Raw genomic sequence first — 18,564 nt, 5'->3', positions numbered from 1 at the left:
TGGGTATCTTTCTTCACTCTTTTATGGATCTTTATTGTGAACCTTTGATTTTCTTTTTAATAGGGATGAGGTAAAAATGGATTTCCCATACTTGAGGAAATCTCAGGGCTCAGCACATCCTCGTTGATGCTGGTAAGCCCTGCCCAGAGAAAATCACCTTCCTAATCATGAACTTACCTTTTCTGGGGAATATTGTGGGTTTTTTCTTTTCTCACTATGTAACTCTGGGTGACCTGGAACTTGTCGAACAGGCTGGCCTTGATTTCACAGAGGGAGTCTACCTTGCTCTGTAGGAGCTGGGACTACAGGTGTGAGCCAGTATACCCAGTTTGAGTTTAATCAACTCTGTAATTATTTTGTGAAGAATGGAGTTACAATGCTTTCTACTTTTTATGTCAATAAAAGCTATTATGTTTAAGCCATGCTATAATTATAATTTCTGCTCTTTAGTTTTCTTATGAAAATGTCCTTTCCTGATCTCTGAAGGCTACTGCACCTGAAAAGCAGGGTTTGTGACTTATAGGGAAGCAACAGTGAGTACCAGGAAGCAAGAAGAGACTAAGAGAGGCAACAGCTGGATTTTCTGAAGTGCCACTGAGAACAGAGGAGGTCAGGAGCAGACAGGAGACCTTGCACCTGGATACTGCTTTAAATGGGATTTCTACCTATAAGGCAGATAACAATAGTCTCTTCCTGCATGTCATGGCCTTAATATTCACTTCCCAAAACTTACATGTTAAGACCTAACCTTCTTGAATTATATTGAGAGTGTAGGGAGAGGCTCTGCTTAGGAATAGAATAGGTGCCCATTTATAACCAAGGCTCAAGGAGCTTGTTTGCCTAATTTGTCTTATGACAAAGAAAGAAAAAAGGCAGTATCTATGGAGCAAAGAGTGGACCCTCCCAGGCATCTAATCTATTGACACCTTGATTATGTAGCTCAAGTCTCTAGATTCATGAGTGGTAAATTTCTGTTGTTTTAAAAAATTTCCACTGTCAGGTGTTTTGTTATAAAAGTTCGAACAGGTCAAGACACTGAATGGCAAGTTTTGGAGGGAATGTCTTGTTTCTCAGGTTCCCTCTTTACAGAATCCCATGGCTATGGCTATGGATAGAAATGTAATTGCTACATAATTAGTCCATGAATTATTGAGAACTGACTAGTATGGGATAATAGGAAGAATGCCCTCCAGGTCAGGAAATGTATTTAATATTGGAAGGCAGCTATTTAGGTAAAATTAAATCACGGGGCTGTCATTTTCAGGGTCAGAATCAAAATCAACTCAAAGCAGTTTCTGACTATTTAAAACAAGGTTCAAGAAGAGGATGCATATAAGGAGAGCTCCCTGTCAGTGTGGATCCCACAGGGTGCTGGCACTGAAGAGGTACTGTTGTTGATAGGATGCTGGTTTTGATAGTGTGCTGGCACTGATAGGGCACTGGAGCTGACCAGGTGCTAGTGCTGACTGGGTGCTGGTGAAAGCCATAGCTGGCACAGGTAGTGTGCTAGACATTTATGGACAAACAAGTGGTGGACAGACCCATTCACTGCATGTGTATTTCTCCAAAGCAGTCTTACCCTTCATCCTTCTCTGCTTCCTTCCTTTCCTCCACCCTATTTCCATCCTTCTTCTCTTGACATTTATATAGTCAGAATTTTTGCTAAATACCTGGAAATATACACAGAATTAATAAAATGTAGTCATAGTCATTGAGAGCTGTCAGCTAGTCAGGGACTCAGAACTCTGTGATGTAGGCATAAATTTTTTAGAACCTGCTTTTAATAAGGGTTCAACCTTTCCTCTAGCCCACCACCCAGCAGAGGTAGTGGAAGAGAAAAGTTATTAGGATCTGGGGGAAGTGAACCTGTTCAGCAATAGTTTTGTGTGGTGCTTGAACTTCTTTGGCCGCAGTTCAGTCCGGTAGCAAACACTGAATACGACTTAGCAGCTACAGAACAGTCCTCTAGGCAGGCAGACACCAGGCACTAAAGTGCAGTCCTTTCAGCAAACAAACACCAGGTAGCTGTAGCTCAATCCTGAAGAAACCGCCAGGCTCGCCAACTGGACTGAGGTGAGGCCACAGATGCGGCAAGTCGCTGCAGCAATCTCATGAACAGGTCTTGGGTGAGTCATCACAAATTGAGCTCAGTGTAAGGCGAGCCAATACATGTGTGTCTTTAACAAAGAATAGCAAGGTGGAGCAAATGAAACCAAAGCTCAGTGCTCATCTCCCACTGTCTATGGGGTCATATTTATACTCCTTCATCCTGGGTCCTTTCACATGCTTGCTATATCTAACCATCCTTTCACTTGTACCTGCTTCAGGAAAATAGTCTTTTACATGTTTGCTTTAGCAAGACATCCTTTCACCTGTGTGGCTCAGCAAACCATCATCTGACATAACTAACTTTACAAAGAAACTAGAAGTTTCAAACTAGAGTGATAATTGAATTATAAACACAAGTCCTAATTGCTGTTCTGGAGGTTCACACAGCATGCTGTTGGTGTGTGTGTGTGTGTGTGTGTGTGTGTGTGTGCTAATTTTTTTTGTATGTGGTAAGAGTAGAATGTCCATATTAACTTGGAAAGAATCAGGGAAGCTTCCAGAAGAGGTAAATCAAGAACCAAAAGAGTAGGGTGATGTGTCTGGGATAGGTTTTAGATGTAGAAGACAAAGGAAACAACGGTAAAAGTCTTTAGGCAGAACCGGCCTGTAGTGTGAGCAAAACACTGTAGAATGTGGTGTACTGGGAAGTTGCAAGGGATGAGTTTGAATAGGCTATTAGGACCAGTCCATGAAGACTCTAGTATAGGACCCCAAAATCATAAGAAGAAAGTGCAGATCTTGAAGAATACTATGTAAGGGGATGTCATAGTTACATTTCCATTAAAAACACAATTTCCCCCCTGCAAGTTGGTAGATTTTGAAATATAAGGACAACTGGCCTGACTTTAATTCGTAGGTCATGACAATAATTGGGGTACAGGATAAAGGATAGGGCTCCTGCTGCATTCACAGCCAGAATGTAGAATAAACCCTTTCTAGTAACAGATGAGTTCAGTATTAATAAAGACAGGTGCACACAAGGAGCACTGATTATCTCTCAGATCTGTTTGATTTTAAGTTTCTGTTTTTAAACTTCTCTGGCTCTAGGCTATGCTATTGTAGGAGGTGACACTGTCTTTTGAGCTTCACCATTATATACCCAACTCTCAAGCTAATGACGCATTCATTATAGAAATACTCATATATGCAAGGAGGGATCCAAAAAACAACCTGCATGGCCATTAGTGAGTGAGTGCATAAATAGCACCCTAGAGACACAATTCAGTATCACACAGTCAGAGTGAATGTGCTATAGTGATGACAGCTATATTGGTGATCTCAGACATTCAAACAAATGACATATATAAAATGTGAAACCATGTATAAACTAAAAATATATACTTTAAAATATTATACATAATACATATTCTATAATACAGTATACATATGGTTATATTATTATTATTGTTATGTGTGCATGATGAGGAAGGTGTGTGCCATGGCACAGGTATGGAGGTCAGAAGACAACTTTGTGGAATCAGTTCTCTTCTTCAGTCTTTACATGAGTCTCAGGAACTCGGGTGGCCTGGTTTATGTGGTAATCTCCTTTATCTGCTAAGCCATCTTGCTGCCATGTAAATATGTGTGTGTGTGTGTGTGTGTGTGTGTGTGTGTGTGTGTGTGTGTGTTAAAAGTACATTGAGAGAAGGATGAACACAGAACCTAAGATGATATTCTTGGGAGTAGGCAAGATAAAAGATTTTATAGAGTTAGACTCAGTTGACTGTCACAGTCCTAGAGATTGTTTGTGGCATGGGTTTGTGTGCATATTATATAATTCACTTCACACTGGGTAAATTAAGTCACCAAGATAAGAAAACCATACATAGATGCAGCATGACAGAAATGAAGTTATTCTGAAGAGACACTTGTGTCCCTCAATCTTACTATCATGTCAGACTATTAAAAAAATGGATCCCAATAATGAAAATTTCACTAGGAATTCCATGCTGGAAAAAGGAAAATCCTGGAAGCCTGGATGTAGCCAGAAGAGAACCTTGTTTCCTATAAAAGAGATTTCACAGTTTTCACCACTTGATAGAATAGAATGCTTTGCAGAATGAAACTGAAGCCCAGATAATGATGGGTCAATGGCTTAGATTTTCATATCTCTGGGCCTCTATTTAAACTTTAGTCTCACTTCAGAACAGAAGATTAGCTGGAGAGCATTGCTGCCATCACTTTTTCCTCTGCCCAGTGTGGTCACATTGTACAAACCTCCCTCTCTACTTTTTTACTATTAACTTGGCCATTTTAGTAGGATTAGTGATGGATGGCCTAGGCCAGTGACTGCACTGTGACCTCAAGTTGGGTAACATGGCTTATTGTTGAGAGACTGTCATGAACATGAACATGACTCCTCCTATCCAGTGCTACAAAAAGTGATCAAAACAGAAGGAAAAGAATGAAAAGGAAAACAAAGAAACAGACAAGGATGGTTCAGAGGCACTGAGGCTAGGAACCCTGGAGGACAGAGGGCTGAAAGCTACTGGAAGAGAGCAGAGTATGTATTGGGAGCTCTGAGATAGTCAGTCAAGCACTTTATTGGTGGATACCATAGGGTTATTGTTGGTGGTGCTATCTGTAAATCTTGTGTGCAAAGTGCTTGGGAACAAACGGAGCCAGATTTCCACACTCTTTGTCTATACTCATATATAACTATACACCATACTCACAGTTTTATGATGTCTGAGCCAAATGTCTGAACCAAGAAATAGCAGGCGGTCTTCAAGAACAGCTTTTCTAAGAAAAATAAAAATGGTAAATAGAATACTTTGTGTTATCATAGTTTAGAACACGAGTCAGTGTTCATCTGTATGAAGAACGAAGACTAAATGATTCATGATGACTGAGTATTAGCTTTCAGTAATTTTAAAGTTACCGTGGCTATTAAAGCATCACTTCCAGGGGTTGGAGCAATGGCTGCAGAAGATTCACATTGTGACTCACACCAATTGTTGCTCTAGATTTAGGGGATGAGGTACCCACTTCTGGACTCCTCCAGCACCAGGCACACAAGTGGTACACAGACATGCATATAGGCAAGATACTCAGACCCATAACAAAATAACCCTTTCCATAAGATAATTGTGTGAATACTTGTGAATACTATTTTTCTGCAGATATTTGAAGATGATTAGTTTCTTATAAAATTATATATTTCATTTTCTCATAGCAAGGAATATAAATGTTGGCTAAGATCTCCTTTGTTGACTGACAAACACATCGAGAAAGAATCAGGGGAACTATCTTGATTTGAGGCTTTTCCATTAGCCTCAAAAATGAAATATGATAATGCTAGCCATGCAAGCAGATTAATACCAAACTTATAAAAAAAACATACACTAAATAAAGAAATGATAGAATACACCAAAAGATGGAGAGATCTCCCTTGCTTGGGATTGATATGATTAATATTGTGAACATGGCCATCTTACCAAAAAACATCTACAGATTCAGTACAATCCCTGCCAAAAATTCCAACACAATGCTTCACAAAAATTAAAAAGCAAAAACCCTTCAACTTTATGTGAAAACAAAAGGACAAAGGATAGTTAAAAGAATCCTGAATAACAGAATTACAAATTATAATACAGAGGTGTAGTAATAAAAGCAGCATGGTATTGGCATAAAAAACAGACACATTGATCAATGGAATTGAATTGAGGACCAAGATGTAATTCTACACGGCACAGATACCTGAGTTTTCACAAGTTGAAAAAAAATCACATTGGAGAAAAGATGGCATTCTTGACAAATACTGCTAAAAAACAACAACAACAAAACAAACAAACAAAAAAAAACTGTTCCAACATATAAAAGTGCAAATAGATAAATATCCATCACTTTATATCAAAATAAAACTCATGGACCATGGACCTCAACGTAAGACCAGATATTATGAACCTAATAGAAGAGAAAGTAGGGAATAGACTTGGACTCATTGTCTTAGTCAGGGTTTCTATTCCTGCACAAACATGACCAAGAAGCAAGTTGGGGAGGAAAGGGTTTATTCGGCTTACACTTCCATGCTGCTGTTCATCACCAAAGGAAGTCAGGACTGGAACTCAAGCCGGTCAGGGAGCAGGAGCTGATGCAGAGGTCATGGAGGGATGGTCTTTACTGGCTTGCCTCTCCTGGCTTGCTCAGTGCTCTCTTATAAAACCCAAGACTACCAGCCCAGAGATGGTTCCACCCACAAGGGGCCTTTCCCCCTTGATCACTAATTGAGAAAATGCCTTACAGCTGGATCTCACGGAGGCATTTCCTCAACTGAAGCTCCTTTCTCTGTGATAACTCCAGCTGTGTCAAGTTGATACAAAACTAGGCAGTACACTCATTGTCACAGGAAAGGACTTTCTGAACAGGACAAGGATAACACAGGTATTAAGTACAACAATGAGTGGGGACTCATGAAGCGACAAAGCTTCTGTACAACAAATGACAGCATCATTAGAGCAAAATGGCCTACAGAATGGGAAACATCTTTATTAATTACTCATCTGGTAGAGGCTTAGTATCTAGAAAATACAAAGAACTGAAACCCTGAACATCTAGAAAACAACCCAATTCTAAAATGGTCTATAGACTGAAACAGAGGACTCAACAACAACAACAAAAAGATACCCAAATGTCTGAGGAACACAAAATGTTCAACATCCTTAGCCACCAAGAAAATATATATTAAACCTACTTGATATTGCATCTTATCCCAGTCAGAATGGCCAAGATCAACAAAATAAATAACAGCTCATGATGGTGAGGATGTAGGGTAAGGGCAATAGTTATTCATTGCTGGTGGGAGTGTGAATGGGTGTATCCATTATGGAAATCAGTGTGGAGGTTATTAAAAAAGCTAAAAATTGATGTTCCACAAGATCCAGCTATAACGCTCTTAGGCAATATGCCTAAAAGACTCGGTATCTTGCTAGAGAGATACTTTCTCACTCATGTTCACTGCTGCTCTATTCATAAGAGCCAGAAACTTGAAACAGCCCAGATATCCATCAACTGATGAATGCATAATGAAAATGTGGTACATTTACACAATGGGATATTATTCACTTATAAAGAAAAATGAAATTATGAAAATTTTATATAAGTGCATGGAGCTAGAAACAATTATCTTGAGTGATGTAACCTACAGCCCCCAAAGAAAACCCAAATAGTGCATGTTTTATTCTGTATGTGGATGTCAGCTTTTAAACTTTAGGTATAAGTATTTCACTTTCAATAACACAAAGGGTAGGTAGGTAGTAGGGGACCAGGAAGGAGGAGAAAATCTTCCAAGGAGGGAGTAATAGAGTATAGTGTCATAAGTAGGTGAAGGAGAAACTACATAGGAGGATTAAATGGCAAGAGGATGGGATGGCATGATAAAGAAAGAAATGGAGGGAGGGACTAACACTAAAGCAGTTTTTTTGAAAAGTGGCATGGAAACCTACATGGTAGAAACCTCCTAAAATATATACATATTGTTAAAATAAGTGGGGGGGGGAGGGTATGGAGGACTTTTGGGATAGCATTGGAAATGTAATTGAGGAAAATATGTAATAAAAAATAAAGTAAATGAAGTCACCATATAATGGGGGAGACAATGCCCCAACTAGATAGTTTATGCCACCAAATAAAATTTCCAGTGCCAGGACTGGGTTACATTTTGTTGAGTTGTTGACCAAAGGGATCTCTTAGAAGCCTCATCCAAATATCACAGGTAATTTCCAAGGTTATTGGTTATTCTCTAAAATCTGATGGTAAGACCCTGTTGGTGAAGACACACTTTTGTCATCAAACATAAGAGAAATTGAGCTGGTCCACACCTAGAAGCTTGACCCCTACTTGGGAGCAGGAAAGAGGGAGAAAAGTAAACAATTTCTCTCAGCTAAAAATCCTGTGTCCTACAACACTGACCTGCCTGCAAGATATAGTGGTGCCTTATAGTGGCACAAATGTTATGAGATGTTTCTTGCAATACATGGTAACTAAAACAGAGACTCACAACTTGACGATATGCAGAGAGTGAAAGACCTTGGAACACCAACCCTAAATGGAATGTATTTACCCTGCCCTTGAGGCTCAGAGTTCTATGAGGAGGCAGAAAGTTTATATGAACCAGAGGTAGATGACCCAAGGAGGCGATGTCTTCCAGGCACAGCAGGACTGATACACATGAACGCCCAGAGACTGTGATAGCATACAAGACCTGGACAGGTTCAAAACAGACAAAATCACAGCAAGGAGAAGACGTTGAAACAAAGTCTCAGCTCAGACTAAGAAGCTTTTTGCAATGAATATCTGCTTGGAAAGGGAATATCAGTTTTCTCCAATGGAATTTAACTGGGAAGTTTAACTCTTGGAAAGATCTTGTACCCAGAAGTAGTTTGCCAATACAAATTCAACTTTACATTTTGTGTGTGCATGCCTGTGTACACACCTTTTGTTTTGTTTTGTTATTGTGTTATTCTAATTTATTTTCTCTTTGTTTTAAGTTTGTCTTCATTTTCTTTTTTAAAGTTTTTGTTGTTGCTGTAGTTGTTTTTCCTGTATTTGTTGTTGCTGTTTTTATAATGAATTTGAAATTGCATGAGTAGTAAGGTAGGAAGGATCTGGGAGGAGTAGGGGGAGAAAATATATGAACATCAAAATGTACTGTACAAAAAAAATTAAGTAATTGCTTTTAAAAAGATATCTTTTGGAGTTAAAATGAAACACAGCTTGTATTCCTTTCGGTTGTTTATTTGAGGGAGGAGTTTAGTTCTTCCCCGATTAGTCTTTACTACAGAGCAAAGGAGGACCCATTCTTATAGGGATTGCTAGACTGTATCAATTTCTAAGAACAAATACAACACATATACATGTCCAATAAGAAGATACCTTCCTTGCTGGCTGATTTTTTTTAACTTAAAACTTGAGAATCATCTTATAAGAGGAACCCTCAACTGAGAACATACCTTCGTCATATGGCTGCATGGCAGCAAAGAAAAAAATAGATGGAGTAAGGAGATATCTTCAGAAATAACATAAAATGCCAAATTGGTCTTAAAATCAGTAGACATATATCACATAAAGCCACAGAAACAGTAACCTAAAACTTATCCAAAGAAAACTCTAACACGATGAGAAAGCTCTACTAGTAAAGTCTACTAACTCACCACATCTCTTCTAAAAATGAAAAAGTACAGAATATTTCTTAACTTCTGTGAGACTAGTATCAAAATATATTCCTTCAAGAATATATCCACAAATCTCCTATAAATATAACTCCAAAGATTTTTTTTAAAAATGATATAAATCCAATACAACAATATAGAAAAAAGTTGTACATTGACCAAGTAAGATTTGTCCCAAAATTGTAAGGTGTAACATTTGAAATCAGCTATCGTATGATACTACATCAATAAAGGACAGAGCTCACATTGTTATCCATAGATGATGGAGATATTTGACAGAACACTATACATATGCTTGGTAACTTCCACTTTCTGCAAAAGAACCGCCTCAAAACCCAACTAATAATGAAAGGGAAAGCCTTCAACTTGATAAAGGCTATTCACAAAATGACTAACATGATATTAAATCACAAAAGCCAGAAGCCTTTCCCCATAAGCATTACTGTGCTAATACTAGCCACAATAACTAGTTAACCAAAGGAAATGCAAGGCACTCAGATTAGAAAGAACAAAACAAGATATTACACAAATGATGTCATCACGTAGGTAGCAAACCCTAAGGAACCCATTAATAAACGATGAGAACTAATAAGTGAATTTAATGACATTGAGCAATAAAAAACCAATAATGCAAAACTAATTGTTTTTCTGTGAAGTAGAAGTGAGCAAATAAGAATGAAATTAAGAAAACTATTTTGTTTATAATAGCATCAAAAAGAATTAAATACTTAGAAATAAATTTGACAAAATAAACAAATAATTTGACAAAGAAAAAAACAAACAAACAAAAACAGTTTGGTATGGAATGCAGACCAGTAATTCCAGAACTTGGAAGCCTGAGACAGGAGAAATGCCATAATTTTGAGGTCAGTCTATGTTACATAGTGATTTCCATTCTACATGGGGTACTGTATGAGACACTTTCTTTAAAACATGCCAATATATTGTTTGAAATTATTCTACTAAAAGAAGTTAAAAATGACCCAAATAAGCAGAAACACATACTATGTTGATGGATCAGTGAGCCAATCGTCAATGGTATTAGGATGGCAATATTCTTCAATCTGACCTACTGGTTCAATGCCATCTCCAAAACAATTGTAACTTTTCTGCAGAAATGGTCCATCTGATCCTAACTATATAAGACTTAGAATAGATTTTTCTTGTGATTTTGAAAAAGAAAATCAGTTAGAAGACTCATACTTCACAATTAGCAAGCTACAAAACTATAGTTGCTAACTAAGATAGTGTGGTATTAAAGTAGGAGACATGTGGGCCAATGAAATAGAATCAAGGGGTTAGAAATTTTGAGTCTATAGTTAAGGCTTAAGTGTGCCAAGACAATTTCAATGAGGAAATTTGAAAAAATTGAGAGCTATAAGCAGACAAGTAAATGAAATTACTCACTGTGGTGATTTGAATGATATTTGGTCCCCAGTTAGTGGCATGACTTGGGTAGATTAGGAAGTATGGCTATGGTGGTTTGAACAGGAATGGTACCCACAGAATCATGTGTTTGAATGTTTAGTCCATAGGGAATGGCACTATTAGGAAATATAGATTTGTTGGAATAGCTTTGTTGGAGGAAGTGTGTCACTGTGGAGGCAGGTTTTGAAGTCCCGGAAGCTCAAGCCAATTCACTTCCTGCTGCTTGATGATCCAGATGTAGAACTGGATGTAAAACATTATTCAGCTTCTTCTCTAGCACTATGTCTACCTGAATACTGCCATGACGATAAGGGGCTAGACACCTAAAACTGTAAGCAAGCCCCAATTAGATGTTTTTCCTCTATAAGAGTTGCCATAGTTATAGTGTTTCACAGCAATAAAACCCTAACTAAGACAATGGCTTTGCTGAAAAGCATACACCATTGGGATGGGCTTTGGAGTTTTAAAAGCCATCCATCAGTTCACTCTCCTTGCTTTCTCCTTGTGGCTTAAGATGTGAACTCTCAACTTCCAGCTCCAGCACCATGTCTGCCTGCTTTCTGCCACACTTTCTTGTCATATCGTGTTGGACTCTTAGCCCTAACAAACTTAAGTCCAAGTAAACCAGTCTATCTATACATTGCTTTGTTTATGGTACATTTTATATACAGCAAGAGAAAAGTAACTAATACATCCTCCTCATACTAGTATACAGAAAGTTTATCCCAATGGGCCATACTCATGGATTGGCAGGGTTAATATACTCATAATGGCTATCTTGCCGAAAGCAATCTACAGATTCAATGCAATCCCAACAAAATTCCAACTCAATTCTTCACAGTATTAGAAAGTGCAATTTGCAAATTCATCTGGAAAAACTAAAAACCTAGGATAGCAAAAACTCTTCTCAACAATAAAAGAATCTCTGGCAGAATCACCATGCCTGACCTCAAGCTGTACTACAGAGCAATTGTGATAAAAACTTCATGGTACTGGCACAGTGAGAGACAGGTAGATCAATGGAATAGAATTGAAGACCCAGAAATGAACCCACACACCTATAGTCACTTGATCTTTGACAAGGAGGCTAAAACCATCCAGTGGAAAAAAGACAGCATTCTCAACAAATGGTGCTGGCACAACTGGCGGTTATCATGTAGAAGAATGCGAATTGATCCATTCTTATCTTCTTGTACTAAGGTCAAGTATAAGTGGATCAAGGAACTCCACATAAAACCAGAGACATTAAAACGTATAGAGGAGAAAGTGGGGAAAAGCCTCGAAGATATGGGCACAGGGGAAAATTTCCTGAGCAATGGCTTGTGCTGTAAGATTGAGAATCAACAAATGGGACCTCATAAAATTGCAAAGCTTCTGTAAGGCAAAAGACACTGTCAATAAGACAAAAAAGCCCACCAAGAAATTGGGAAAGGATTTCTATCAATCCTAAATCAGATAGGGAACTATATCCAATATATTATATATATATATATATATATAGATAGATAGATAGATAGATAGATAGATAGATAGATAGATTAGATATAGATATAGATATATAGAACTCAAGAAGTTGGACTCCAGAAAATTGAATAACTCTATTAAAAATGAGGTACAGAGTTAAACAAAGAATTCATAACTGAGGAATACCAAATGGATGAGAAGCACCTGAAAAAAATGTTCAACACCCTTAATCATCAGGGAAATGAAAATCAAAACAACCCTGAGATTCCATCTCACACCAGTCAGAATGGCTAAGATAAAAAATTCAGGTGGCAGCAGATGTTGGCAAGGATATAGAGAAAGAGGAACACTCCTCCATTGCTGGCAGGATTGCAAGCTTGTACAACCACTCTGGAAATCAGTTTGGCAGTTCCTCAGAAAACTGGACATAATACTACCGGAGGATGCAGCAATAAGTCTCCTGGGCATATACCCAGAAAATGTTCCAACTTGTAATAAGGAAACATGCTCCACTATGTTCTTAGCAGCCTTATTTATAATAGCCAGAAGCTGGAAAGAACCCAGAGGTCCCTCAACAGAAGAATGGGTACAGAAAATATGGTATATTTACACATGGAGTACTGCTCAGCTATTAAAAACAATGAATTTATGAAATTCTTAGGCAAATGGATGTATCTGGAGGATATCATCCTGAATGAGGTAACCTAATCACAAAAGAACACACATGATATGCACTCACTGATAAGTGGATATTAGCCCAGAAACTTAGAATACCCAAGATACAATTTGCAAAACACATGAAACTCAAGAAGAAGGAAGACCAAAGTGTGGATACTTCGTATTTTCTTAGAATGGGGAACAAAATACCCATGGGAGGGATTACAGAGACAAAGTTCAGAGTAGAGCCTAAGGGAATGACCATCCAGAGACTTCCCCACCCGGGGATCCATCCCATATACAACCACCAAACCCCAACACTTGGCAGATGCCAACAAGAACCTGCTGACAGGAGCCTGACATAGCAGTCTCCTGAGAGGCTCTGCCAGTGCCTGGCAACTACAGAAGTGGATGCTCACAGTCATCCATTGGACGGAGACAAGGTCCCCTATTAAGGAGCCAAAAAAATGTACCCAGGGAACTGAAGCCCCGTAGGAGGAACATCAATATGAACTAACCATTACCCCCAGAGCTCCTTGGAACTATACCACCAATCAAAGTAAACACATGGTGGAACTTGTGGCTCTAGCTATATATGTAGCAGAGGATGGCCTAGTCTGTCATCAATGGGAGGAGAGGTCATTGGTCCTGTGAAGGCTCTATGCCCCAGTATGGGGGAATGCCAGAACCAGGAATGGGAGTGGGTGGGTGGGGGAGCAGGGGGAGGTGATAGGGAATTTTTCGGAGGGGAAACTAGGAAAGGGGATAACATTTGAAATGTAAATACAGAAAATATCTAATAAAAAATTTTAAAAAATGTTTGTGTCTTTTGTTTTAGGCAGGATTTCCTCAAATATGACACCAAGAGAACAAGAAGTATAAAATAGACAACTGACAAATAAAACTTATGGAAATCAATTGATATGACTAGACTCCTACTCCAAACATCATTAGACCAAATCATCATGGAACTAAGTACAATAGCTGAGCCTCGGCTAAGCATGGGAAGCACCATGACCAATTAACCAACGAATTGTTTCTTCCCCTTGATTCCTTCCACCCTTGGTAAAGCTGTCAGATCTTGGTACTAGATGAGTGCCTCTGAACTACCTTTAGTTCTGAATGCTGATTTATGAATTGTTACTTGTTTGCTTTTATTTTATTCCGTTGTGTAGATAATTGCTCAAGGAAACTATTTACAAGTATAAAGTATTTTCCTCTGTATAGATGTTTCCTATAAATTTTCTTCAGCCAGTGGGATCCATAGCAGAGATTCATGACTCAAGGAATACCCAGTAACTAGGCACAGGTACCTGTGCTTTTCCTTTGCTGCCTCAGGGGATCATGGGTAAGTTCTCTCTGGGGTTCTGAAATTTCATGAATTCATGCTTTGAGCTGATTTGTTTGAACAATATTTTAAAAATTCGAAATGTGTTTGAACGTGATCCTACTATAATAAATAAATCTTTCTTTGTCCATTGAGCCCATGTTGAAGGTTCATCAGAACTGCGAAAGATCACATGACCTTGAAGTATGTGGTATCTAACCAGTTCAGGCAGAAACAGAATTGGGTTTGTAAGAACTGACATTTGATAATTAGATAGAAAATAGAGGAGGAAGATAATCATGGGTTCTTTTGGACTGAAGGAGTCTACAACTCTAGGTCTTGGGTAAACCGAACACAGAAGTTCATCTTGATGTAAGGAGTCTAGAAATAATTTCCGCAACTCTAAGACTGCAAATAGAGACTTACCTTGGAATCAAAGTAGCTGCTATGGGGCTACTTTAATCCAAGTAAAATTGTTTACCTGTAGGTACCTCATAAAAGACTCAGGAATTTCCCAAAGGACTTGCCTTGGTTAGGGTTTTATTCCTGAGAAGAGACACCATGACCATGATAACTCTTTAAGAAAAGCATTTAATTGGGGCTGGACTACACTTACAGAGGTTATCATCATGGTGGGAAGCATGGCAGTGTATAGGTAGACAAGTTGCTGGAAAAGCTAAGAGTTTTTGATCCATAATCAGTGTGGGGTACTGGTCGTCCGGGAAATAAAAAGGAGGGTAGGACCCAGATCCCAGCAGAGATCCGGGGATCTGAGCAGGCGGCTGCATGCTCTTCACGCCACCTGGGTGGGAGTCTGGCTGTGGGAAGCCAGGGAACCAAAGTCCGTGGGGGGTGGAGAGGGAGCATGTCTATGGGCCTTAGAGAGGCCAGAGATGACAGGTTCTAGCTCTTGGGCATCACAGCACTTTGCTGGACACCATGGAAGAGCTGAGAACAAAGTAAGGGTCCCAGGGGCAGCTTGGTCATCCCCGGCCGAAAGGAGAAGGGGGCAGGGGGAGAAAGGGTGCTGGGTGGTTCTCATGTGGGTGAGAGTCTTTGGCTAGCCTAGGCTTGGGTTGGCTGGGGGCCATGGCTGGAGCACAGCCCTCCTGGCAGGAGGCCTGTAAGAGGGATGCCTTCTCTATTGCTCCAGTAGGCAGATCTCGATGAGCAGAGACGGTCTGTGGTTTTAAGATGTTTATTGTAGAAAGGCAGAGAGAGGGAGAAGAGTAGGGAGGTGGAAGCCATCCATGGCCATGTGGAGAGAGGCAGGAAGGGAGGGGAGAGAGAAGGCGAGAGGTGAGAGACAAGAAAGAGAGCAAGAGTTTGGGAGAGAGAGAGGAAGGGCTAAGCAGCGCCTTTTATACTTTGGTGTTGCCAGATTAACTGTGGAGGTGGAATCTAGCCAGAATACCAGGAGCTTGGGATATTGCCCACGTTACTGATAGTCACAGGACTACGGAGTTGAGGACTCGTGGTATCAGGAGCCTGTGTCTGGGAATGTGACTCACTGTTCTGTCCCTTATGGAATTTTCTACTGGGTCTCTGGAGTAAGCCTCCCTTGACCAGAACACAAACTGCCTTTCATGGTCCCACAAAGCAAGAGACTGTGTGTCACATTTGGCATAGCTTGAGTAAGGCCCCAAAACGTACCCCTACAGTGGCATACTTCTTCCAACAAGGCCACACTTCCTAATAGTGCCATTCTCTATGGGCCAAACATTCAAATGCATGAGTCGATGGGGGCCATATCTATTCAAACCTTCACAGGACTCTTCAGAGATTTCACTCCCTAGGCAATGATCAACTCATTTAACTAGCCCTAGTGCTTTGATTCTCACAGCAGAAATTCTTTGGCAGCTCAGCCTGTATCAGTTCTCATCAATCTGTTCTGCCAAACTGCATAGTTCTTCATTGCCTTCAGAGACTCTGCCCTGCCCTCCAGATTCCGGTTTGCAAGAGTTACAAGAGAAATGTCCATTGTAAAGCCATTTCCCTCTCTGTACCTGGAGGAAGGAAAGATTCTGTCCTTGAGAGCTTCTTCAATGACCCTGGGTCTATGTGACAAGCCTCTTCTGCTAAGAACCAGCCTCAGCTTGGAAAGGTTTCTGAAGAAGGGGTGTTTGGGAGCAGTGAAAGAATGACTCAGAGTCCATCCTGGGTACAAGCTGACAGCCTGTGTTCAGCTTGAGATGGCTTTCCAGATAGATCTCTCTTCAAGACAGCTCTTTGCTGGAGGCAGCTCTCTGCTTGAAACTGCTTTCTGCTCCAGACAGCTTTCTAAGCAGTTCCCTCTGGATAGCTCAGCTCTTGCAGACCAAAGCCCAGTCTTTTATATACATATTAATTCAATCACCCACCCCAGGTTCTCTTTTGTTTATCCATGAATCAGCATTTTACGACCCTAGCCCCTTTATTCTTAGAAGACAGCAACTACATTATTTTTTTAGTGCCGGTCCTTTATTTCTTTTTTGTACATTAGGCCATAAGTTCATATAGAATGGACTCTAGCAGCTCAGCTCATTTCTGTTAGTCCTCACAAACTGTGCTTCTCTGGGTAGTGCAGGTTGGTGCTTCAGCTGGATCCAATTATTCTTCTTTTTGATTTCCCTTTTCTTCTGATTGTTCTTCACCTGCTTCAGGATGCTGCCCCTGCTCTTCAAGAGCTTGATGTGCTCAATACACACATTGTTCCTCTTGGCCAGAATCTTTCTCTTAACTAGCTTTGTTACAGTGATGCCCATGGTGTGCATAGTGACATTGTAGACTCTTCCGGTTTTACTGTGGCAACACTTATAGGGCATTCCTTTATGAACAGTGCCCATTCCCTTGATGTCGATAATATCACCCTTCTTGTAGATTCGCATATATATGGCCAGAGGAATAGCTCCATGTTTCCTAAAAGGCCTAGAGAACATATAGTTGGTATCCCTCCTCCTTCCCTTTGTGTTAGTTATTTTGGTTAGTTACTGGAAGATGGCCCCTGCAGTTGACACAGGGTTTTTGTTTTTTGTTTTTGTTTTTGTTTTTTTTTAACATAGCAGTTAAGATCTGCCTGCCTTTGTAAGTACTAACAAGTTTATCTGGGTAGAATCTGGTCCTGAAATCACCACTCCCAGATCTGCCTGCCTTTGTAAGCACAGACAATAAGCTCTGAGATCTGGCTCTGAAATCACCATTCCCATCATACCTGGACCTAAATTTGCTCTGTCCTAGGCTGACCTTGACCTCAGAAATCTGTCTGCCTTTGTATCTTTCTGACAAGTTGGCTCATTAGTGCAGCTGCCTTTGTTCTTTTTGGTCAGAGAAACCTCTCATATAATTCATATTGCATACTTATAATTTACATAGATGAGAAGTTATATACTTTTTAACTTGTGTTTTTAGAGTTCTTTCCCACAGCCTTAAGGGCTGTCCTGAAGGTCATAGCACTGAGGAATATGAACACATCCTCACCTCCCACATTCATGTTGTTTCTAATTATCATAAGTCATTAACCTTAACAGGCAGAACATTCTATGAAGGAGGAACATGAAAATATGTACATTACTGTACAAACAAGCGTCACTCCCACAGCAATCATCAGCACTCTTGGAGATTCATATCCCATGGGCTCTGCTCCAGGGGTAGGGCCCTGTCATGAAGTCTCTTCCATGGCCATGCAGGACTCAGCACTCTTCTCTGACTGTTCATCATAGTAGCAAAGATTCCCTACCCAGGCTCCTCAATGTCTTGGCAGGGGATGGTTTTAGTGCTAAACCACAACAGGCAACTAGGTAATAGCAGTTTAAGGCAATAATCAGTGGTAGGTTATTATTTCTTTCCTGGTAAAATGAGCCAGTTCAAACCAGGTTAAATTAGATTAGATTAAAGGCAGGTTTGTTGGGAAGCTGCTCTCAAGCAAGTTCACTAGCCCCAGGAACTGAGATCAGGGGAGCTGCCATGGGGAGGGAGTTTAGGGAAAGAAATAAAGGGTACAGAACAGAGAGAAGGAGGAGGAGGAGGAGAGGAAGAAGAAGAGGAAGGGGAAGGGGAAGGAGAAGGAAGGGGGAGGGGAGAGGGAGACAGGAGGGAGGGGAGGAGGAGGTGGAAGAGGAGGAGGAGAAGGAGGAGGAGAAGAAGAAGAAGAAGAAGAAGAAGAAGAAGAAGAAGAAGAAGAAGAAGAAGAAGAAGAAGAAGAAGAGGAGGAGGAGGAGGAGGAGGAGGAGGAGGAGGAGGAGGAGGAGGAGGAGGAGGAGGAGGAGGAGGAGCACAATATCTGGATTAATATAGGGAGAAGCCTCTGGGAGAAAGGCAGCCCAACCCCTGTGATGGACAGTTCAGGGTATTCCAGATAGGAATTGAGGGATGCTGGGAAGACCTGGAGGTGAGATCTGCTTTGATATGTAAAATACGCACCACAGTCCCTTG

At 40.2% G+C, this 18,564-nt stretch overlaps 1 protein-coding gene across 6 annotated transcripts in view; it reads right to left on the bottom strand.

The window, feature by feature from the left end:
- Window positions 1–18,564, bottom strand: part of Aoah (acyloxyacyl hydrolase) — a 242,515-nt gene that overhangs the window by 191,671 nt on the left and 32,280 nt on the right. For 5 of the 6 annotated variants that reach the window (XM_011244309.1, XM_017315521.1, XM_011244310.1 and 2 more), the window contains exon 3: window positions 4,785–4,851. In XM_011244309.1, the coding sequence (XP_011242611.1) occupies window positions 4,785–4,851 (67 nt within the window). Of the gene's footprint in view, window positions 1–1,579; window positions 1,671–4,784; window positions 4,852–18,564 lie in introns of those variants that run through there. The other variant, XM_011244311.1, reaches the window with a different exon arrangement.

The sequence above is a fragment of the Mus musculus genome, chromosome 13, assembly GCF_000001635.26.
Source record: "Mus musculus strain C57BL/6J chromosome 13, GRCm38.p6 C57BL/6J".
Taxonomy (NCBI): Eukaryota; Metazoa; Chordata; class Mammalia; order Rodentia; family Muridae; genus Mus; species Mus musculus.
This window is presented reverse-complemented; position numbering and strand designations above follow the sequence as displayed.